Source organism: Saprolegnia diclina (genome assembly GCF_000281045.1).
Source record: "Saprolegnia diclina VS20 unplaced genomic scaffold supercont1.10, whole genome shotgun sequence".
In the NCBI taxonomy this organism is placed as follows: Eukaryota; Oomycota; class Saprolegniomycetes; order Saprolegniales; family Saprolegniaceae; genus Saprolegnia; species Saprolegnia diclina.
Genome location: NW_008246077.1, coordinates 408,009 through 428,747, shown reverse-complemented (window position 1 = coordinate 428,747; position 20,739 = coordinate 408,009). Strand labels below are relative to the sequence as shown.

Here is a 20,739-nt window from a genome sequence, read left to right as displayed (position 1 = left end):
CCGGGCATCCACTGGCGGGGTGAGGGGTTGTAAGGGTCGGGAAGTTGGTAAGATGCAAGCCCAACGCATCGTGATGGCAATGTGACATGTTGGGTCTCCTGGGTGCCAGTTACGAACCGTTTCATTGGAGAGTATATAGGCAGCAGCGACTGAAAATGGGCGCCTCGTTCTCATGTCCTGGGCTCGGGATCGCGCCCCGGCAGCCGTGGGCCGACCTCGATGTGGTGCGTGCACGATGGACGCAGCGCAACTAAATCACGTTGTAGCCGCTGCCACCGCCCACCGACGACGACGACGTTGACGGCGCCTACTTGCTGCTGATCACGCATCGGGGTGCGACAGGCCTCGTGCGCGAAGAGCTCGCGCGCCTCGAGTCTCGTCTCTCCAAGTGGCAGCAGACCCAACTGTACGACGTCCGACGAAAGCGACGCAGTGGAAGATTGAATCGACGCTGTAGGTTCAAACTGGGTCATGTCGAGACGGCGCCGACAACGACCGAGTGCATCGAACAGCTCCGCGTCCTCCACTACCGACGCGAACGCGCGATCGAGCAACTGCGGCTGCTTCGTCTTGTGGTTTTGCGCGCTCGCCGGTGCGCTCTTTATAGCTTGTCGCCCGTGCGCTCATCCTCGTTGGGTAGACGGTGGGTGCGACTCTTCACTCAAGAAGAGGGGCTCCAAGCGCTCCTCGCCCTATTAGCGCCCATGCACGACACTGTGCAGCTTGTGGCTGTGCTGGACCTCGTGCTTTTGCTCCTGAGTTTTGTATCGGTACTTGAGCACCTTGCGTCCAAGGTCCATGGCGAGCGACTTCAGGAGCTTCTGGCGTGCGTCGGTGGACCCTCTGAAAGCGTCAGCATCAAAGTACTCCAGATATGCCGCATTGTGTGCGTCTATCATCAAGCCGGCCACGTGGCCTTCTTTCGCGCCATGGAGCACTGTCATGCTGCCCGCGTGGTGGCCGACCTCTTGGAGCTTTTGGATCACGGCGCTGACGTCGCCCAGGAAGCCGCTCTGCGCCTCCTTCACGCGCTTCTGGAAGGCGACGAGAGTCCACAGCTCGCGACGTTCGCCAAGCGGCTGATTGCCCAAGACGTACCTGCCTGGCTCGCGATGAAGGGCGATGGCACCGAACATACTCGCGAGCTCGACACTGTCCTCGCCTTTGAAGCAGCGCGCTGCCTCCAGCTGCTACGGCGGTACATGCCACCGCCCGACCTCCTCCTCGACGCGATCCAGCAGTTCCAGCTCCACGCCAAAGACCACAAGCTCGAGACCCATGCGCTCAAGGTCGTCACGGCGCTTCTGTCCGTCACGGAGCCGTCGGCATGGGACGCGCTCGTGGAGCAGGTCCACCCGGCGCCCGTCGCCCCGTTATCTCCACGCGTGTCGGACGTGCCGGCGCAGCACCACCCGCGCTACGCAAAGTACTTTCGTATGCTCGAGGTGCGCGTACCGCGGGACCTCGTTCGGCAGCGAATGATCGCTGACGGCGTCGACGCGGCGCTGCTCGAGGCGCCGACGACCATCGTATCATCTGACATAGCGGGTCTCGTGAGTCCACCGACGTCGCCGGCGCCGGTCAAACCGCCAAAAGGCTTGCATTGGCAAAAGTGGCCGTCGTCGGATGCGATCCGGGGCACAATCTGGGAGGCGGCGCCGACCGGCAACATCGACGCCGACGAAGTACACGTCGCGTTTGAGCTGCGGGCGCCAACGTCGCCGGGGCACAGGGTGCTGCTGCACCCGAGCCGCGCCAAGCACATTCGAAAGCTTTTGGACGCACACCACTTGACCTTGCTGCGACCGAGTGTCGCTGACGCATTGCTCGCAGGCAAGGTGGACGGCTTTACTTTCGATCAAATCTCGCACGTTCGACATGTCCTCGCCTTGCCAACACCGGCAGAGAAGGCGGCACTGCAGTCGTTTGACGGCCACGTGGCGCTTCTGACGCACCCCGAAGGCTTTCTCCGCGACCTGCTCGTCATTCCCGATGTCGAGCGGCTCCTCGATCTGCTCGCCACAGTCCTCAGATTTGACTCGACCGTCCAGTCGTTTGAGCGCGACTGCACAATCGTTTCGACAGCCTGCAAAGAACTCGCCGAGTCGAACGCGCTCCACGCTGTCCTCAGGTATGTCCTCGACCTTGGGAACCACATCAACGCCGGCACGAACCGCGGCAACGCCGTTGCGTTCAACTTGCTCACGGACCTCGAGAAGCTCAGCCACGTCCGTCAAGCGACTCAGAGCACGGGCACCGCGCTGCACTTCCTGGCCAGTGTATGTATCTCAACTTGCTACATAGGGCTAGGGTTTTGGACGAAACCTGTAGGTGCTTCGGGCCCAAGATGCGACGCTCTTGGCGTTTGGCGCGACCTTGCCATCGCTTGAGCTCGTCACGAGCAGCCACATGTCGGCGAGCGAGCTGCACGCGCAGCTGCAGAGTCTCCACGCGCACGTGCTGCACGTTGCAACGGCCCTTGACGCGCGGCCGCCAACGTGCTGTGTTCAAACGTTCACACTCTTTTTAGAGTACGCGGCGACGCCGCTCAGCCGCTGCGATGCGACGTGGGGGCAAACTATGGATGGGCTCGAGACGACGATGCGGCTGTTCCTCAATTTGCCCACGGATACGCTGCGCATGCACGCAGGTAGCTTCTTCCGGGGCATCCACCGCTTCACCGAGGCGTTGGCGGCGGCAGACCGCGAAAACTGCCAGCCGCTCGTCTTGCGTAAATCGCTCGCACTGCCGATAGCACGACCCCACTCGCCGCTGCACCGTAGTCACTCGATGGCGTCGTAACACCGACTATTCTTTGAAGCCTTCTCCTTGATATCTGCGGCTGCACTGCCCGATTCGGTGACGAGCACGGAGATCCGTGTTCTCGCTAAAGGAAACACTGCGCTTGTCTCGAATACGACCAAGTAAATCGTTAGCGTGGAGGTGTATCATGGTGTGCTAGTGCGGCGTTATTGGTCAGTGGCTGTGAACCTGATGTGGAAAAAAAATATATTTTTGTTTCTTTTTTGAAGTTTGAATGTTGAGTTTTGAAGTTTGAAGTTTGAGTTTTGAGTTTTGGGACACAATGTCGTGTATATTACATGTCGATGGTGATAAAGTTGTACTGGACTTGGGTGCCATCGGGGATCACATAATTCCAGAGCGACGTCTGCGTCTGCGTCGCCAACTGGGGAAACACTGCGTTCGTAAACCCGCGCAGCGTGTCCTGCTGCTGCGTCATGTCGAGGACTTGGACTTCGCCAAACGTCCGCAAATTCACGCGCACGACCTTGCCTACTTATGTACATACGTCGTGTGGCGAAGCCTACAAGCCTACCAGAGAAGCGCACGCCGTTAAAGTAGGGTACGAAAAAGCCATACTCGCCCGAGACGCCGCCGCCGATGAAGCCACGGAGGTCCGCGTCCGGCATGTTGGGAATCTGACTGCGCAAGGCCAACGTGAGATCGAGGGACCGGACACCGGACGGCGTAAAGTTGTCGTTGTCGACGGCGACGATCGTGCCCAGGTTGTGTTTCTGCGGCTGGTTGAGGCGCATCGGGCGCTGTGTCGTCAGACCATTGCGGTGCGGCACCAATATGGCATACCGACCAACTACCCATTCCATGTCCCAACAAGCCGTACGTAGGAGAGAGGTGTACAGGCAAAGCCGCGCATAAAGCCGCGGAGCGAGATGTCGACCGTCGTCAGGTCCAGCTGCTCGAGCGTCTGCGTCTTCGTGTTGAGTCGCGTCAAGAGGCCGTGGTACGGGTTCACTTCGGGCGACGTCGTGTCGGTCGTCCACATGTACGGCACAAAGTAGACAAACTGACTCACTACAGACCGACATGAGAACAATGCACATGTCAGGATGACAGACCCAGAAAGCCCCCAAAGTAGCCGCACGCGTACTTGGGGTCCAAGACGGCGAGGTCGAGGGGCGTCACGGTGGCAAACGTGGTCAAGTCGACGACGCCGACGACGCTCGACGTTGCAGTCGGAAAGTGCTTGTAGTTGACATTGCGCTCCAAGCCCACCTTGTTGCGCTCAAAGGGCACGAGGTACGCGACGTTGTTGACTAGCGGCGTTATTTTATGTATCAAGTTGATACTCTGCTATAGAGTACGTACACACGACAGCGCCACTAAAGCCGACGAAGCGGGCGTCGATCGCGGTCGCGTTGAGCACCGTCACAGCAGACGCCGGTGTGCCAAAGCGCGTGAGGTCGACGCGGACAATGCAGCCCGCGAGTCCGTTGGCGTTGCGCCGCTGGACAAAGTAGCCATAGTTGCCACCTACGCTATTGTTCAACTAGACCAACAGAACGTATACATACTCGTAAAGCAAGCGCTAAAGCCAGTGAGCGACGCATCGATTGTCGTCAGGTCGAGCGTATGCACAAGTGGTAAAAACGGCGGGTCGTTCCTTGTCGAGGCTTGGAAGCCGCGGACGTTGACTTTGGCAATGACACCCGAGTAGCCCAGTGCATTTTGGTACGGGCACAGGTACAAATACTCTTCTTGGCGGCGCAGCGACGGGTTATAAATGTAGTCGCCAATCGCTGGAGTATACGCATCGTTCGGAATCAGTACCCAGCGCGAGGTGTTGCGGAACGACTGCAAGCTCACATTGGCATACCCGACAGTCGTGACCGCTATCTCAAACTGAACGTGTAAAGGCTGCTTTTGAGATATACATACCGGTAAAGCCATCGTAAAAACCGGCGAGCCGCGGATCGTACGCCGTGAGGTTGATCGTCTGCAGCTGGTTGGTGTACGGTCCAATACCGAGCGTCGTGTTGATATCGGTGAACTCGAGCACGCGCGACGGCCGCGGGCGCTTGACGCCTTGGACGTCGAGCTGCACTTGGGTGACGAGGCCGTGGAAGCCATACCCGTTGTAGAAGGGCACGAGGTACATGTACTTGGTCGCTACAGCCCTATCTCTCAATGCACGAGTATGCTTGGCCAGTGTACCGTATATTGTAAACGGGTTGGACACGAGCACCGCGCTGTCGGTCAAGCCCGCTTTGGTTGCGTAGGCAAGGACATAGCACGGGTACTCGGGCAGCGTGATCGTCGTCCCGATCGCGTACGCCGCGTAGTTTGTTGTCGCTCCGTCCGCGACGGCCTTGAGCGCGTACCATATCGCGGCCTGGCGTGACGTCGTAAAGAGCTGGACCGCGCCGTACGAGGTCAGGACGCCGCCGTTGGGCGCGATCGTCGGTGTGGCCACCGCGCCTACGATGCCACGTGTTGTGCGCGCATGTCAACCTGTCGTCGCACCTTGCCACTCGTAGTGGGTGCTCGCGGGACGGGGCAAAAAGTCGGCGGGGTGGGCGTAGCGGTCCGTATGCGCGATGTAGCACGTGCTGGCTTCGAGGTCGAACGCGAGACAGGCCGCGTCGCGCACGCACGCCGTCGCACACGCCTCGAGGCTCAGATTCGGCAAGATCGCTGCGTTGCTCTGCGTGCGAAAGCCGTAGCCGCTTATCGCGCGGAAGAGGCCGGCGTTGCCGCTCCCACTGAGTCGGCGCGACGTAACAGCGCCATCCTTGAGCTCGGCGTGTAGGTCGGCGGTAGTAATCAGCACTACGACCCGCAAACAAGTCTCTCAGCAGTAGCAAACGTGGCATCCTACGTGTCGAGCGTGACCAATGCACGAGTAGCAGAAGCACGAGCGGCCACGAGCGCATCACGCGTCCGCCGATCTTGCGGCCTTTCGCCAAACGTTACCAGCTGTTTTACAAGCCAGTCGCGGGTATTGCGATTTGTATCACAAATGGCAAAGTCTGTTGTGTCACACGCCGGATACGCTCCAAATCTCAAACTCAAAAACACGCACGCGCGTGTTGACGCAACCAAACCGCGGCGTCATCGCGGCTACTTGTAGTATCACGTTGGTCTCGGGAATGGCGCACGCTCGCTATCAAGTCGACTATCATACAAGCAGCCTCTCTCCCTCCATAAGCTCTTGAAGAAGTCGTAACGCGAACGAGGCAACAGGCCGCGCCTGTAGACGCTGCGGCTGTAGCGCATATGACGGAACGGACGTCATGGGCACATACACATGTCGAGCGTTCTTTCGTTGATCATCCTGGGCACGTGTGGACAAGAGCGCTTGGCGTAAAGAAGGGCGGACTGCCCAAGGAATCTGCAGATTTTCGAAGCCGGGAGGATTCGATCGCGGTCAATCCTTCGACTCTGTCGCCGAGTACTATATCATGTACGTAGTACACAGAGGGAGACTCGACTCGGATGCTCCTCGTGTCCACAAGGCGGCTGCGACGGCGGCAAATATTTGCGCTGCTTTTTTTTGGATCTGAGTTTTCATCTGCTTGCACGCGTGTCTATATCCGTACGATTGCTCTTCGTATCCGGACGCGTTCGCCGACCAGGTTGTGGTCGCCACAACCAAATCGCACGCGTCCTTCGTAGTAGTACTCGACTATGGTGCACTCGATTTTGACAACGCCCAACTGCTCGGCCTGCGCCAAGCCCGTGTACTACAACGACCTGCAGGTCCGCGCCAAGACCGAGCACCTCTACCACAAAGCGTGCTTCAAGTGCACCGAGTGCGCGTCGCAGCTCACGCTCAACTCGTTTGCGTACCACGGCGACACGCTCCTCTGCAAGATTCACTACGTCTCGTTCTTCCAGCGCATGAACTCGTACGGCGGCGAAGACAAGTTTAAGAAGCAAAAGGACGATGTGGTCTCGGCGGCCGTTGTGCAAGAGATCTCGAGCATGGCCAAGCAGCCGCCAATCAAGCATTACGAACCCGAGCCCGAGGTAGGGTCTGCTGTCGTAGGCGACGCGTCTGGTGCAGAATGAGGCTCATGGTTTATGTACGTAGACGGAGCTGCCGATCGATGGGCGACCGCGCAAGATCTCGTCGATCACCGACTCGTTCAGCGCCAACCCATTTCTGCTGCATGACATGCGCCTCCGGCGGCGCAACTCGGGCGAGGACGACGGCGACGACGCGATGAGCATCCGGAAGGGCACGCCGATCGTGTTCAAGGTCAAGAGCAGCCCGAAATGCGCCAACTGTTGTACGAGCGTCTACTTGCACGACCCCAAGATGGCGCTCGAGGGCAAGGTCTTCCACCACAGCTGCTTCAAGTGCGCCTCGTGCGCGACCCAGCTGACGCTCAAGAACTTTACGTACGCGAGCGAAACCTTGCTTTGCAAAGGCCACTACACCGAGCGCTTCATCATGGCCAACAGCTACGCCGGTGGCGAGCAGTTTGCCAAGAAGTGAGTCCGTCCTCTTCGTTCTACTATTGCGTGCTTCTTCTTCTCGTGTCCTAAAAATCCAATATATTCCGTGTACCAGTATGCATGCGCTTGTGTCTCGCGTGATGGTCCGCGCCAGCATCTGCCTTTGACGAACGTGCACCACGGCGGTATCTTGTCACGGACAACCACGCAGCAGCTCGATCAGGTGCAGCGTAGGACTCGCACGCACCGGCGCAACTGAGCGCTCGTAGCATCGAGGCGCATCGCAGTTGAAGGCAAGCCGGGCAGCCGGGCCTGGTTCCTCACCCAGACACCAGTCTTCGCCAGACGTCCGCCACCTGATAGGATCGTCGAATATCGTCGAACTGTATTCGAACTTCGAACTTCGAAAAAGCCGCGACGACAAAATGGCGACCGAGCATGGGGCGCCGGCCGAGGGCATGGAGTGCCTGGCCACGATGGACGACATCACGGATGACAACTACTGCGAGTACCAGACGTACCCGAGCATGACGTGGCACGCGAGCAAGTTCTGCGCTGAGGTCACGCTGCAGCTCCTCGACGCGCAGTTCCCGGCCTACATGAAGGGCGTGCAAGGTACCGCCTGCCTGCGTCCACCGCGCTCATTGGATGATTGCGTGTAGAGCCCGACTGCAAAGCGGAGCTGCGTCGACTCCTCGCCAAGGGCCCGCCGATCTGGCTCGAAGACAAGTACGGCTTCCCGCTGCCCGAGAATGGCGACACGCACCTCGTTGCGTTGTGGTTCCTCTCGACGGGCGAAGAGCGCAGCGCAAAGCTCACGGGCGCGCTCGAAGGCGACGACCGAGAGAAGCTCTGGGCGGATCTCAAGCAGCTGCTCACGGCCATGGAGGAAGACGACGAGACCGAGTCGTAAAGAGAACGAGGAAGCACGACGGCGTTTGATTCGACGACATTATTTTCGCTTCTCGCGTCGGCGCTGGACATGGCGCTGGAACACGAGCTCGTTGATGCCATTTACGTGCACCATAGGGTACGTGGAGAGCGCGGCCTGCTTGGCTGGGGCGACCAGCGGTGTGCCATTGCAGCGTAGCTCGTGGGCCTTGAGCACGCTCTTCCTACGGTGCATGTGATCGTATAGTGCTGCCTGGGTTACGTAGTCGTACCACGAAAGCGACCACGTCGTCGTTGCGATTTCGCGCTGAATCAGACGCAGGAGGGTAGCCATCGTGGCGGATCGGCCCGTGCGCAAGTCGATCGTTGTGCCATCCACCAGCGTCAGCCGGAAGCGCAGCACCTCGTGCGTGAGCCCGGAGGCGAGCTCGAGCAGCTGTTTGAGCTCCGTCGTCGACGTCGATGGCGTGACATCTGCGAGCGCATCGTCTACAACGCTGCCACGTATGAGAGCCGCTAGCATCCGCGGCGACGCACCGCTCCCCAGCCGGGCCACGTGCTGCGCGACCATTTCAGACAAGTACGCAAACGGTCAATCGTACTTTATTGAAACGATTGACATTGCCGCAGAAAGGCCGCCACGAGGCTATCGACAACGTCGTCGTCGGTGTCGCATGCATCGCGTGCCTGGTCTCGGAGAACCGCCTCTTTGGCTCGTGCGAGGTGCTTGGCGAGCGTCGGAAGCGAAGTCGTGTTGGACTCCTTGGCATCCCGAAGGATCGATCCCACGAGCTGGCGCAAGACGAGGTCTGCTCGGTGGAGCACGCTGGCAATGGTCGCCGCTCGGCTGCGTTCCTACGTCCAGAGCATCCTTAGTCATGCGCTTGGCCACATCAACACCTTTTCAAGCATGCTTTCTTGGGCTGTGTCGACTTCTGGCGCCGCGACTGCCTCAGCGATCATCGCGAGAGCTGCGCAAAGCGCATGTCTGGTGCACATGGGATGAGACCAAATACGCATTAACGAGAGCCCACGGCGTGGAGTCGGCGGTACTCAAGTCGATGACGATAGATCGGGCTTCCCACGGTTGCGCGCTTGGACGAGGTGGCTGGAAGAGAGCTTGCATTCGGCGAAAGACAACGTCCGGCACCGGGTTTGGCCTTGCGGCGTTGCGGGCGCGGCAAAGGTCCGGCGGCGTGTCCACATGAATCACGCCAAAGCCCACGTTACCTATAACAAACAGGTCGCCTTCGTCACGTGGTCGTAGCTCGATGCGTCGTACGCTGTCGACACAGCTGCAGGTACTTTTTGCGCATACTGCGATAGTACATGTTGTCGTCCAAGAGCAGTCTACAAGAGCAGATCGATACATGCAGCGTAGAAAGCCACATATGGCCTACACACGGGGTTTGCCACTCATCGAGGCCGCAGCAAGCGCGAGCTCTACCTCGACGTAGATGGCAGCAACCGCGTCTTTCCACTGCTCGGGCGCAAACGAACCGTCGTTCGCCGCGAAGCGCGCCACAAAGACATCGTCAAAGCTAATGTAGTGCACCTCGTACGTCCTCAAAGCAGCGTCTGCTAGGGCGCGGGCAAACGTCGACTTGCCGGCGCCAGGAAGGCCGCAGAGGACGAGGATCGCCGCCATACCTTGCTGCCTGGCACGGTATTCGGATATCCGGATAAAGTCTCATTTCCCACGAGGAGGCTTCCATGTGTGAAATGCTGGTTGCACGCAACTTTGCTTGTTTATGCAACCCCTGGTGCGTGGTTTTTGTGATCGCCATGATGTGAAAAACACCCACACGGTGTGTGAAAAAGCCACGGGCCACTGCACGTCGCGTATTTCGGTTGGGTCGCCGTGGGTCAGGAAGCCGACATGGACGACTTGCGCCTGCCCGTGCGCTCCATCCTGCGCACGTCCAAGGCCCGGGTCGATACGTCGGTGAAGAAGAGCGCGATGAAGTCGCCAGCGAAGCGGCGCCGCGGCCCCGAAGGACCAACGCCGACGAAGCCCGGGAAGGCCAAGCTGCACACGATGGATTTTCTCGATGGCATCACATCGCCGCGACGCGTGACGTTCTCGCCCTTTGTAGCGCGCACGCCCAAGCGCCCTAAGGTAGATGTATCGACCGACGACGAAGACACGGACGAGGACGCGGACGAAGCCGCAGCGACAGTCCGGAAGCAGCGGCGGATGCGCATGCGCTTCCAGCACGTCCGCCGACAGCCCTTGCACGTGCGCCTTACGAAATGGGTGCGCGGCTGGTGGTCTGGTAAGCGATACGAGCCCTTCTTCTCGGCGGACGACGAAGCACCCGCCCCTCCGCCGTACACACCCGTGCTGGACTTTACAAGTGACGACCGCGCCTACAACGAACAGTTTGACCGCCGAGTCGAAGAAGCCGCACAACGCGACAACGTTGCTCTGTCTAATGATGTGAGTCCCGACGACACACCGCTGGAGCTGGCGTTGCCGTGCGACGGTGCGTTCGACCAGCTCGCTGATGCCGTCCGCCCCCATGTGGTCGCGCCAGCGCCGATCTCGGCCACGCTCACCAAGCTCTGCGACGATCTTCCTGGTGTGCGGAGGCTTTGCAGCTCGACTACGTAGCGCGCGCAACTGCTACCGTCTATAATATGCGCACGGCGAACGATGTGATGCTGTTCTCTGTCTCCCTTGTTGCAGCATGGCCATCGTCGTTGGCACCCATCGCTGGCCGCGCCGCCAGCCTGCACGGGCTCGGCCATTGCGTGTCACACGCGCGAGCGCGATGGGCGAAGAAGACACGAAGTCGCAGAATAGATTAGGCATACACAAGTAGGCGGCGGACGAGCAAAACTGTCGTGGCGTCTAGTGTTTAGGCCGTCGGCGCGGGCGCAGCGAGGAGGACGTTCTCGTCCTTCTGCTTCTTGAAGCGCTCGTCACCGCCGTACGAGTTGGTGGTCTGGAAGGCCATCATGTAGTGCGTCTTGCAGAGGAGCTTCTCGCCAAAGTACGTGTACGAGGCGATCGTGAGCTGCGACGCGCACTCGTGGCACTTGAAGCACGCCTTGTGGTACACAAGGCCGTCCTTGGGCTTGACTTGCGTGTCGTTGAAGTACACGGCCTTCTCACACGCAGTGCACTTGGCCATGGCGAGGCAGATTCGAGATTGGCGTCCCCTCGTGACACACGAAGCCTCCTTCGTCCGGATAATGCTGGAATGTCAACGATTGAGATTGAGTGTTGCGATACAAACACCAAGTACAAATCTGGTTTTGAGAAAGGCACGAAAGATCGCAACGAATTCGATCCACTTTTTTATCCTGTCCACCATACAATGTCCAATACACTGTACTCGATTTTTGGGCGACAGGACGGAAGAAAGGATGGTGGCGGAGGATGGACGCAGAAGAAGATGACGAAGAAGGCGCATGCTACTGCCTGCTACTGAAGGAAGCATAGCGACTGCACGACGAGGCGACTGCATATGCAACCTCTACAGAGATGTGGCGCATGCATTACGACCTCGTACCGGTACTTGGCTCTAAGATCTACTCGGCCTTCTTGGCTGCTACCACCGGCCGCGACACGGCGCGTTTCAGCAAGATGAGTGCGAGCACGAGGTTCGCGGGTAGGCTCAGCACGAGCGACACGACTGTGACACACAGCGCGATGCATTGCAGCATGTACGTCACGGGGTGCACTGCGTGCGGGGCGACGCAGTCGCTTGCCGCGGATGCTGGCAGACGCGCCGAGGGTACGCGCTGGGTGAGCTTGACGTCGCCGATGGTGTTGTGTACGGCGAGCGTTGCGATCGGCGGCGACGCCGCCCAGTCGAACGCGATCGAGCCAAAGTTGAGCCCGGCAAAGTACGTGGACGGCTCGACGCGGTAGTGCCACGGCAGCATGAGATTCCCGAGGGTGAAGATCCATGTCGGGAAGAGCTTGAGCTTTGTGTTGACGTATTGCTGCAGCCAAAATCGCGTGCATAAGAGAGAAGGGTACGGTAGCATCTTACCCATGCGTGAGTCATGCCCGAGCTCGTGACTTCGGTCAGCGTCGCAGCGCCACACACGACTTGGTTGACCTCGGCGAAATGCACATCGCCGCTGTTAGTTCGATCATTACGCCCATCTTCACGCGGACGGACGGGATTACCTGAGGAGGACGACGCCTTTCGCAGGCGACTTCAAGACCAAGTTGAGGAGGCGCTGGCGCGCACCCGGCAGTCGGCCCCAATTCTCGCCGCCGTACCAGCGGTCGTCCGGGAGCACTTGGACGCCCGACCCGATAAAGTTGAAGGCCGCGGTCGACGATGTGAGCTCGGCCTCGAGCCATACCCACTGCTCCGGGCCAAGATAGTCCCCGTTCAGTGTGCCGTACGGGTCTCGGTGGTACCTAGTAGTCCGTCGTCAGGGAGTCGCACGCAGGTACGCGACGTACCGGACGTCGAGGAGGATGAATTTGACAGCTCGGTCGCCCGAGCCATACGTGTACGACGCATAGACGCCCTACAGAATGCTGAAGTTGGCGCCGCCGACGATCTCGCCGCGGACCTCTTGTTGGCGTCGAGGCGAGTCCTTTGGTTCGTTAAGAAAGTCGAGGAAGAGCGCTTGGCTCTCCTTCCGGAATGGGTAGACCTTGCTGCCATCGTTGCGGCCTGTCGCGCGACTCACGCGTCATCCAAGAGGCATGCAGACGCACCATAGTCGTGGTCGTCCCATGTGCCAATGATGGGCACCGAAACGCGGAGCGCAGCGTACTCGGGCTGCGCGAGCTGCTTGCTAGCATCAACCTTATTAGCACTACGAGCAGAGGGGACGGCGACGTACGCATATTTCTCGGCGAGCATCGTCGGCGGCGCATCGCGGAAGAACGTAAAGGGCGGCAGAAACGACGACCCGTCCACGACACGGTAATCGCCATAGATCTATCGCCGCCACATGAGCCGGCGATCCAGGAGCAATCACCAGCGTACGTTGTCGCCAAGCCAGACAAAGAGCTCGGGCTTCTGCGCCGCAATGGCCGGCCACAGCGGCTGCTTCTTGGCCTGGTCGTTGCACGAGCCAAAGACGACGCGGTCCAGAGGTTGCTCCATCGCTCGGCCGGCGGCGGCGACGGCGGCGAGGACGACGACCACACTTGTCGACACCATCGTGAAAAGATGGAAGGCCGAATCTTCCAAACCAATTCCACCGCCATTTCACATGTGGGAAATGTGTCGTGCACGTGAATTTTGGATTTACCACACTGTAGCCGAAACCATAACCGGTTAAACTAACCGACTAGTCGTCAAGCTTTCACCTCTTGTATCTGGTGCTATACGGCGTCAACGGCGGCGAAACTTCGCTTTCCGTCACCCCCAAGCGTCTCTAATCGATGGGCCGAGTACGAGCGCTATGATTTTTTGCGCACGAGGGCCGAGCAAGCGTCGGCGCCAGCAGCAGCCCGCCGCCGCCGACTACTGATTGGCTCTTTTGCCGGCAATTTAGCATCTTTATAACCAATGGTATGTCGACTGTACACTAAAATGAATGCGAGGACCCTATATTCGACATTCGACGACGTACGTTCTTCTCGATCGCTCGATGTGACTGTTCGCTCGACGGCTCGTTGCGCACGCGTATACATCTTCTTACTCTCGGAAAGTGATTAACGTACTCACTGGTGGCGATCCGTTTCGCATCAGGACACAGCGTTGGAACTCGAAAGATAACAAAAATAGTGTGAGTTTGCTCGTTGCTCTGGCATCACATTCCCACATGCAAGACCGCCGCTGTGCTACGCGCCTCCCAGCAATGCGTCGTCAAGGTACACTGTCCCCGCACCGCAGCACTTTGGCTATACCCGCCCAGCCTACCTATGAACGTGCGGTGACCGGACCACCACGTGACGTGGCACGCGGACAGCGCACGATAGATTAATCAATAGAACTACGCAGAGGTGTCGTCGGTCTGCGGCTGGAAGCTGCCGCCGACGAGGAGCATGTTGCGGGGCGTAAACTGGACGCGGACGACGGGCGTCTGCTTGGTCGTAAACGTCTTGAGGAGCGCGCGGGAGCCGTGCACGTGGTTGGTCTTGCGCTTTTGCTTGACGTGCACTGCGACTTGCTTCTCCGACATGGCGTCGTGCCCAAGGCGGTGCATGTCCCAGAGACGCACCGTGTGGTCGGCGCCACCACTCACAATCATAGAGCTCTCTTGGCTAAACCCGAGCGAGTAGATGGCCTTGGAATGGCCAAGCAGCGTATCGACGCGCTTCCCCATGTGCAAATCCCACACGTTCACAAACGCGTCTTCGCCTACACACGAGACGCTCAACACATGGCGCCAAATGAGCGGTAATCAACGTACCCGCGCTCGCAAGGTATCGGCCGTTGGGCGAGAAGGCGACGGTGTGCACGGCGCCGTAGTGACCCGTAAAGACGCGAATGCACTGCCCCGACTGCACGTCCCAGATGCGCACCGACTTGTCTGTCGAGCCCGTCGCAATATAGTTGTGGTTGGGATGGAAGGCGACCGTCTTCCCGTTGGTGTCAGACCCATGTACATCATCACATGGCGTACCTCGACGTCTGAGAGATGCCCGGCAAAGATGCGCAGTGGCTGGACGCGGTCAGTGCTCCAGAGGCGCGCTGTGCGGTCCATCGAGGCCGAGGCAAAGTAGTAGCCCAGCGGCGACATGGCCACGTCCCACACCGGGTAGCTATGGGCGCGGTAGCACACCTACCCAAGCATCAATAAGACGCCTCTATATCGCAAGTCCGCACCATGTTGCTTCGGCTCGCCAAGCTCCAGAGACGAATTGTCGTGTCGGCCGAGCTCGTGAGTGCAAAGCGCGAGTCCGGTGTGAACGTGCAGCCATATACTGGCCCCGAGTGGCCACGCAGCACGGCCGACCTACGCGCAACTGCCGTCAAAGCGCCGCGCTGCCATAGTGTGTAGGAGGTACGTGTTGTCATTGTGGTTGGGAAACCCACCCAGTGCACTGCCGTCTTGGCTCCACACGCGGAAGGACGAATCATCAAAGGCAGCGCCAACGACGCTCCCAGACGCGTTGAAAGCGACGTTGTTCAGGTGGTCGTACGCGTTGCAGACCGTGTAGCAGAGCGCCGACGGCAGCTGCACGCTATTGAGCTCGAGCCGCGCCTGTACGTTTTGCAGCTCCTACCGCATTGATACATTGATATAAATGCGGGATGCTCCACGACGCACCTCGGCCACGAGGTCTGCGGTTTGCCGCAGCACGAGCTTTTCGAGGATCTCAGCGTGGAATGGCTGGGAACGGTCGGGCGTTGGGCCTACGATCCCATCCTGCAGCTTGCTACTCCCGTCGTCCATGTCCACGTCCTGCCACAACGGTCAACTTGGTTGAACTTGGATACAGAAGAACGCACCGCTTTCGGTGCAGGCTTGGCTTTGTCGGCCGCAGCTTCCTGCGAGGCCGCGTCGGGACCACCGTCGGGGTGGCGAGGCGACGTGAGGCTATTCTCGCCTGCGTCGACGCCGTCACCGCCGTCACCGCCCGCCTGCGCGTTGGCCTTGGGCACCTAACGGCGTCTCATGAGAAGACGTGGGTTGGCGGTGCACGCTCACCCTTCGTGACGGGAAGACACCCCACCGGATCGGAATACGGTGCAAGTCTTCGAGCGTGCCGGCTTTGCCCGGGCGCGGCTCGCCACCTGCGGCCGTGACCATGTGGTGCATGTCGTACGGGCCACTCGTGATCTGCGCCGCGACGTGGTTCTCGTCCGGCGTGTGCTCGACCTCGCGCGAGATGTCATCTGTATCGCATTAGCTTTCACGATGGGTTGACCATGAGGGATGTACCTGACGTTTGAAAGAGGGGCGACTCGTCCTCGTCGACCATCGCCATTGTCGAGTCGCACGGCTGGATGAGCAAGGACGGGTGGTTGGACGTGACTGCAATGTTGACGCGCTCGTTGAGGATGTAGAGAAGCAAGAACATTTGGTAGTCGCTCAAGAACGTGTGCAGCAGTTGGAATGTCAAGAGGCTGAGCTTGACCTGAAACTTGGCATGCAAGACCTGCTTGGCGAACTCGTTCATCGTCAAGTGCTCGCGCGTGAGGACGCAGCCGAGCTGTCGCAACTCGAGGCGGTGCAGACGCTCGTGGTCTTTGGCATGACGGCGGAAGAAGGCTTTTGCGGGCTCGGTGAAGCCTTTCGCGACGAGCTCGAGGTAGCAGTGCACAAAGAGCGGGAACGCGATCGCATGGAGCTCGAGCTTGTACATGTCGAGCGCGTTGCCGATCCATTGGAGCAGCTTCGAGTACGCATGCTCATATGCGTTCGGATCGGCCTTGCTCATGCCATGGAAGAGCACGTGGTTGGCCGCGCAGGCGTCCATCGAGAGGCCCATGTTGCGCGAAAACTCTTGGAGCTGGACAGGTCCACGGCCCACGCCCATCGGGCCCGCGCCATTGCCCGTGTACCCGCGGAGCGTGAGGTACGAAGCGACCATCTCGTCCATGTTGGGCGGGCCGTGCATCGTTGTCGGTCGACCGTCCCGACAAAAGCCGTAGTTACCACAAAATTCAATAATGAAAAAGTGGCGGTCCTGTAAAGTGCGTTTCCCCACCTGGTGTTGGCCCTGCACGTTGATAAATCGTACTTAGTGGAGTGCTAGCACTTCAAGGCGCAACTTTTCGATTTGGGCCATGTCGGTCGTGCGTCTATACGGCAGCCGGCCGACGCAGTGCGGGTACTGCGCGGCGAAGAAGGAGTCGCGCCAGTACGTCCTCGAGGCAATCTCGCTGGCCATCGACGACTACCAAGCGCTCATTGACCGAGGCTGGCGCCGCTCTGGCATGCATCTCTACCAGCCCGACCGAGACGAGGTACGGATGCTGTCACTGGCCCACAAGCATGGTGTGAGCGCAAGGTAGATCTGCTGCGTGCCGTATACGATCCGCCTGCACGCGCCGCAGTTCACGCCCTCCAAGGCCCATGTCCGTGTCCAGCGCAAGCTCGAAGCCTTCCTCGAGCACCGCAATGGCTCCAAGAAGCGGAAACGGCCCGACGACGACGACGAGGCTGGGCCACAGGCGAAGAAGACGTCACCGAGTCCCACGTGTGTACTGCTGCAAACGCAGCTAGAGACTGCGGTGTGGGCGTACCTCGAGTCCTGGATCGACGACACGGCGGCAGCCAAAACCACCTTGCAGCCCAAGATCCAGGTAGCTACGCCACATCTTTTGCGTATTCAGAGACGTCGTGTGCAGGTGCAGCGTACCAAGGCAACGGCCTCCAAGGCTATCGATCGAGGGGCGTACACGTCGCCGGTGGCCCACGCGATCAGCGCCTACGTACGTCGATCATTCTTCGCACCTTGCTCAGGTGCACATCCCTTGCGTAGCTCAAGAAACATGCGACAGCGTCCATTTCTGCCGCCGACGTCGCAGTAGCCATTGCTGCGCGCATGACGCTGCCATCCAGCGACATGACAGTGTCGGCCGTCAACGGTTTCCTCAATTTTAGCGTCGATGACGAGCCGGCCCTAGTTAGCGCGCCGCCGACGTCGCCGCTGCAAACACCTGCGTCGCCCAGGCACAGTAGCAAGCGCGACTGGGTGCTCGAGACCGTTCGGCCGGTCAACACTCCCGAGATCTACGACGTCTACAAGGCGTACCAAGCCCACGTCCATGACGACAATGCCGTCACGCCGTCCTCGTTCGAGTCGTTTCTCGTCCAGTCGCCGCTGCCCGCGGTGCCGGGGTCCGCGGAAGGCTCTTTCTTCCAGCTGTACCGTCTCGACGGCGAGCTCGTCGCGGTTGGCGTCATTGACGTCCTCGGCGCCAACTGGGTAAATGCCCATCTGTCAACCATGTCTAACGTCGGAGGGACTAGTCGTCGGTGTATTTTTTCTACAAGCCAAAGTACGCCCACCTCCAGCTCGGGACGTACTCGGTGCTGCGAGAGATTGCCCGCTGCACGCGCGGCAACTACTACATGGGCTACTACATTGGCAGCTGCGTCAAGATGCAGTACAAGGCGCGCTTCACGCCGTCCGAGCTCCTCTGCCCAAAGACGCTGACGTTTGTGCCGTTGACACCCGACGTCCAAGCCCGTGCCGATGCCGACGCCTCCAAGGTCGTCCAGCTCGCGCCCGCGACGACTCTCGCGTCACCGCCCCAAGACGACGCGGTCGATGCGATCGAGCTCGTCTTTACCGACTGTGTTGTCAGCGTCAAGGATGCGAGAGCGTCGTTGCATCCTGTCGTGCTCCAGCACCTTGTCGACTTTGCCGCCATGGTGGGCCCGCACTTGACGAGCCGCCTTCGCGTGCAAATGTTCTAGCGCTTTCTAGTCTCAACACTGTCTACATTTAGCGCCACCACCGACGACAATATGACCCTAGATTAGTATCTTGTTTGTCCGAGTCGGCAGGAGCCTCTGCCAATGAGCTCATCGACACCAGTACTCGACCAGCGCCATTGCAGGTCGAGGTGTGGGCGATGAAGCGCTGCGAGCTCGCACTGAGGTGGCCAGCTGCAGTTCACGTGCCGTAACCCGGAGCCACCGTCGCAACTGACGAGCTTCTGGCACGGTGCTGATGACTTGTCGGCGACAAGTCATCATCAACACAGCACCGACATTGTGACCAAGCTGGCGCAACCGTACAAGATACATCCGCAGCCGCATCCGGATAACGCGACGGACGATGTTTGCCGACCGCCGCCCTTGCCTGCTGCCAATGGCATGGCATGCCCATGCTGCGCAGGGCGACGACGATGCGACGACGGCGCTGCTCGCTAGCGCTGGCTTCGTAGCGCACCACGAGACAGGTGCGACGCCCTTTTCTTCTGCAGCACGAGGCTGGAAGCGTGTGGTATTAGTCGTGGACGTGGCGTGTGCGCCCGTGGCCGAGGTACGCGCTCGCCGATGACGCGACAATGGTGACCGGCGTATAGGATGCGTACTCGGGAGATGTGCGCTTGCGTCAAAGCGTCGAGCTCAAGTTCGGTGCGTGGTCGGTGGATATGGCGATAGCTAAGAACTTGTCGGCAGGCGACTTTGTAGCGTACTACGAGGCCAAGCGGCGAGGCCAAGCGCACTGGCTCATGGACACGGAAGACGAGCTTCAGTTCTACCTTGCGCAGTGCCCACTGCACTCGACCGCCCCGGCGACGCCAGCGGTATTACCGCACTTGGTCTCGACCTTTCCGCCGTACGATACCCTTGCGGCCATGTCGTTCGTTTTGTTTGTTGATGCTTGTGATACTATAGACCAAAGGCGATCGCGGGCATGGCGCTGACCCAAGTGAATTTGTGGATGACGCTGCAAGCGAGCCGCACGACACTGCACTATGACGCGTACGACAACGTACTCACGGTGGTCCGTGGCGCCAAGCACGTCAAGCTCTTTGCGCCGACGACAAACGTCGATGCGCACCCCGTCACCTCAAAGTCCGCCAATCACGCGCAATTGACGCTCTACGAACTTGACGCGCGCGCACCTGACGCGACCTTCACCGTGACCCCGACAAGTCGGTTTGCGGCTCACCGACGATCCACGAACGCTCATGATGCTCTCTAGACGCCCTCTTCATTCCCGAAGGGTGGTGGCACCAGGTACGTTCTAGTGCAAAGAATACTTCTAGCTACCGTTTAAGTAGGTCTCGTCCGACCCGTTCACGATTGCAGTCAACTACTGGTTCGACGGGCTTCGCCCAGCACTGGTCCAGCACCCGCATATGCAGCCCTACTACGCACGAGGTACGCGTACCATTCACTTGATATGTTGATACATTGTTATGTGCAGTGCTTATGGAAGACATGTTGACGCACGCCCGAAAGCATGCGCTGCAGGTGTACCTCGTTCATCAGCGAGCTACACTTGGCATGGTACGTGGTCTCAGCCAAATGTGTGGATGGCTTATACCCTCAATGGTCTAGTCGCTACCATTTCCGTACATTTCGACCATAGTGATTGCATAGCTCATGTCGGAATGTAGAGACACCTCTCCGACGGGCATGGCGGCACACGTGGCAGCACATGCGACCACGACACCGGCGCTGCTGAGTCTTGTGCCGCCCTCCGAGATCCACTGCGTATGTGTTGCACTGAGTACCAGCTTTGCGCAAGCGTGGAAGCTGCTGCTGCAGAAGGACGCGCGAATTGAAGTGCTCGAGCTGCTCACGGAAGCGTGGGATGACCACGATACGATCGTCGACACTACGCAGTTGGCGTCGCCTGGCGCCTACTTTGAGGCGATCTACGCGCCCTTCTCACCCGATGAACAAGAGGCGCTTCAAACGCACCTGCTCGCTGCCAAAGAGGCCTTTGCACTACGTATTTGCCATGACATTTTGCGGTCGACCTTTGGGCTAGCTAACTTTTGAAATCGACAAAAATGGCGTCAGGAAGTTCGGTGGATGATGATGACGCGACGTGATGCGCGAAGAAAAGCTGAAGCGTATGTCGTTGGACGTGTTCTCCATATACGCGGTGCTCTGTATTGCGATGCTGCCCGAGTTTGCGCTTTGCTGCTTCTACTTGTCACGTGCATCGGCACCAACTCCAAGAGTATGCACCAAGCAAGACCCAGTCTGGCAGCGCCTGTCGTCCCTCTAGCTTTGTCTGCCTACAACCAAGACACCAACGAGGTGTTGTCGGCGACG

General features: G+C 59.4%; 12 protein-coding genes across 12 annotated transcripts; 6 read left to right on the top strand and 6 right to left on the bottom strand.

Annotated features, from left to right (window-relative positions):
• Window positions 1-58: 58 nt before the first annotated feature.
• SDRG_04151 (hypothetical protein) lies at window positions 59-2,990 on the top strand. The gene is made up of 6 exons (XM_008609812.1): window positions 59-88; window positions 140-224; window positions 267-406; window positions 458-592; window positions 641-2,279; window positions 2,332-2,990. Coding segments are annotated over exons 1-6 (2,472 nt in total). The 5' UTR covers window positions 59-86; the 3' UTR covers window positions 2,803-2,990.
• A 52-nt stretch (window positions 2,991-3,042) lies between these two features.
• Window positions 3,043-5,778, bottom strand: SDRG_04150 (hypothetical protein). Its single transcript, XM_008609811.1, has 10 exons — window positions 5,639-5,778; window positions 5,284-5,589; window positions 4,975-5,238; window positions 4,699-4,929; window positions 4,335-4,652; window positions 4,129-4,293; window positions 3,879-4,076; window positions 3,661-3,834; window positions 3,338-3,613; window positions 3,043-3,294 (listed from the first exon to the last, which is right to left on the bottom strand). Exons 1-10 carry the CDS (start codon window positions 5,691-5,693, stop codon window positions 3,098-3,100), a joined length of 2,184 nt encoding a protein of 727 aa, XP_008608033.1. The 5' UTR covers window positions 5,694-5,778; the 3' UTR covers window positions 3,043-3,097.
• A 436-nt stretch (window positions 5,779-6,214) lies between these two features.
• On the top strand, window positions 6,215-7,338 carry SDRG_04149 (hypothetical protein). Its single transcript, XM_008609810.1, has 2 exons — window positions 6,215-6,789; window positions 6,854-7,338. The coding sequence occupies exons 1-2, from the start codon at window positions 6,448-6,450 to the stop codon at window positions 7,259-7,261; spliced, it is 750 nt and encodes a 249-aa protein (XP_008608032.1). The 5' UTR covers window positions 6,215-6,447; the 3' UTR covers window positions 7,262-7,338.
• Window positions 7,339-7,646: 308 nt separating this feature from the next.
• SDRG_04148 (hypothetical protein) lies at window positions 7,647-8,134 on the top strand (the record flags this gene model as incomplete). The annotated part of the gene is made up of 2 exons (XM_008609809.1): window positions 7,647-7,836; window positions 7,884-8,134. The coding sequence occupies 2 exons, from the start codon at window positions 7,647-7,649 to the stop codon at window positions 8,132-8,134; spliced, it is 441 nt and encodes a 146-aa protein (XP_008608031.1).
• A 39-nt stretch (window positions 8,135-8,173) lies between these two features.
• SDRG_04147 (hypothetical protein) lies at window positions 8,174-8,683 on the bottom strand (the record flags this gene model as incomplete). Its single annotated transcript, XM_008609808.1, has 3 exons — window positions 8,174-8,336; window positions 8,385-8,601; window positions 8,650-8,683. The coding sequence occupies 3 exons, from the start codon at window positions 8,681-8,683 to the stop codon at window positions 8,174-8,176; spliced, it is 414 nt and encodes a 137-aa protein (XP_008608030.1).
• A 32-nt stretch (window positions 8,684-8,715) lies between these two features.
• Window positions 8,716-9,760, bottom strand: SDRG_04146 (hypothetical protein; the record flags this gene model as incomplete). The annotated part of the gene is made up of 5 exons (XM_008609807.1): window positions 8,716-8,967; window positions 9,013-9,100; window positions 9,147-9,342; window positions 9,395-9,462; window positions 9,513-9,760. The coding sequence occupies 5 exons, from the start codon at window positions 9,758-9,760 to the stop codon at window positions 8,716-8,718; spliced, it is 852 nt and encodes a 283-aa protein (XP_008608029.1).
• A 183-nt stretch (window positions 9,761-9,943) lies between these two features.
• Window positions 9,944-10,791, top strand: SDRG_04145 (hypothetical protein). Its single transcript, XM_008609806.1, has one exon. It carries the CDS (start codon window positions 9,992-9,994, stop codon window positions 10,724-10,726), a length of 735 nt encoding a protein of 244 aa, XP_008608028.1. The 5' UTR covers window positions 9,944-9,991; the 3' UTR covers window positions 10,727-10,791.
• A 96-nt stretch (window positions 10,792-10,887) lies between these two features.
• Window positions 10,888-11,381, bottom strand: SDRG_04144 (hypothetical protein). Its single transcript, XM_008609805.1, has one exon. It carries the CDS (start codon window positions 11,247-11,249, stop codon window positions 10,974-10,976), a length of 276 nt encoding a protein of 91 aa, XP_008608027.1. The 5' UTR covers window positions 11,250-11,381; the 3' UTR covers window positions 10,888-10,973.
• Window positions 11,382-11,397: 16 nt separating this feature from the next.
• Window positions 11,398-13,271, bottom strand: SDRG_04143 (hypothetical protein). The gene is made up of 8 exons (XM_008609804.1): window positions 13,077-13,271; window positions 12,931-13,028; window positions 12,803-12,882; window positions 12,655-12,758; window positions 12,542-12,609; window positions 12,257-12,496; window positions 12,117-12,207; window positions 11,398-12,066 (listed from the first exon to the last, which is right to left on the bottom strand). Exons 1-8 carry the CDS (start codon window positions 13,251-13,253, stop codon window positions 11,650-11,652), a joined length of 1,275 nt encoding a protein of 424 aa, XP_008608026.1. The 5' UTR covers window positions 13,254-13,271; the 3' UTR covers window positions 11,398-11,649.
• Window positions 13,272-13,897: 626 nt separating this feature from the next.
• Window positions 13,898-16,645, bottom strand: SDRG_04142 (hypothetical protein). The gene is made up of 9 exons (XM_008609803.1): window positions 15,928-16,645; window positions 15,694-15,881; window positions 15,495-15,647; window positions 15,313-15,447; window positions 15,050-15,264; window positions 14,868-14,997; window positions 14,665-14,823; window positions 14,452-14,620; window positions 13,898-14,399 (listed from the first exon to the last, which is right to left on the bottom strand). Exons 1-9 carry the CDS (start codon window positions 16,604-16,606, stop codon window positions 14,032-14,034), a joined length of 2,196 nt encoding a protein of 731 aa, XP_008608025.1. The 5' UTR covers window positions 16,607-16,645; the 3' UTR covers window positions 13,898-14,031.
• A 127-nt stretch (window positions 16,646-16,772) lies between these two features.
• SDRG_04141 (hypothetical protein) lies at window positions 16,773-18,557 on the top strand. Its single transcript, XM_008609802.1, has 5 exons — window positions 16,773-16,955; window positions 17,004-17,294; window positions 17,340-17,423; window positions 17,474-17,920; window positions 17,965-18,557. Exons 1-5 carry the CDS (start codon window positions 16,776-16,778, stop codon window positions 18,412-18,414), a joined length of 1,452 nt encoding a protein of 483 aa, XP_008608024.1. The 5' UTR covers window positions 16,773-16,775; the 3' UTR covers window positions 18,415-18,557.
• A 183-nt stretch (window positions 18,558-18,740) lies between these two features.
• Window positions 18,741-20,624, top strand: SDRG_04140 (hypothetical protein). Its single transcript, XM_008609801.1, has 10 exons — window positions 18,741-18,902; window positions 18,954-18,985; window positions 19,029-19,080; window positions 19,126-19,285; window positions 19,345-19,604; window positions 19,655-19,689; window positions 19,734-19,833; window positions 19,880-19,962; window positions 20,014-20,027; window positions 20,073-20,624. The coding sequence occupies exons 1-10, from the start codon at window positions 18,779-18,781 to the stop codon at window positions 20,458-20,460; spliced, it is 1,248 nt and encodes a 415-aa protein (XP_008608023.1). The 5' UTR covers window positions 18,741-18,778; the 3' UTR covers window positions 20,461-20,624.
• Window positions 20,625-20,739: the final 115 nt, after the last annotated feature.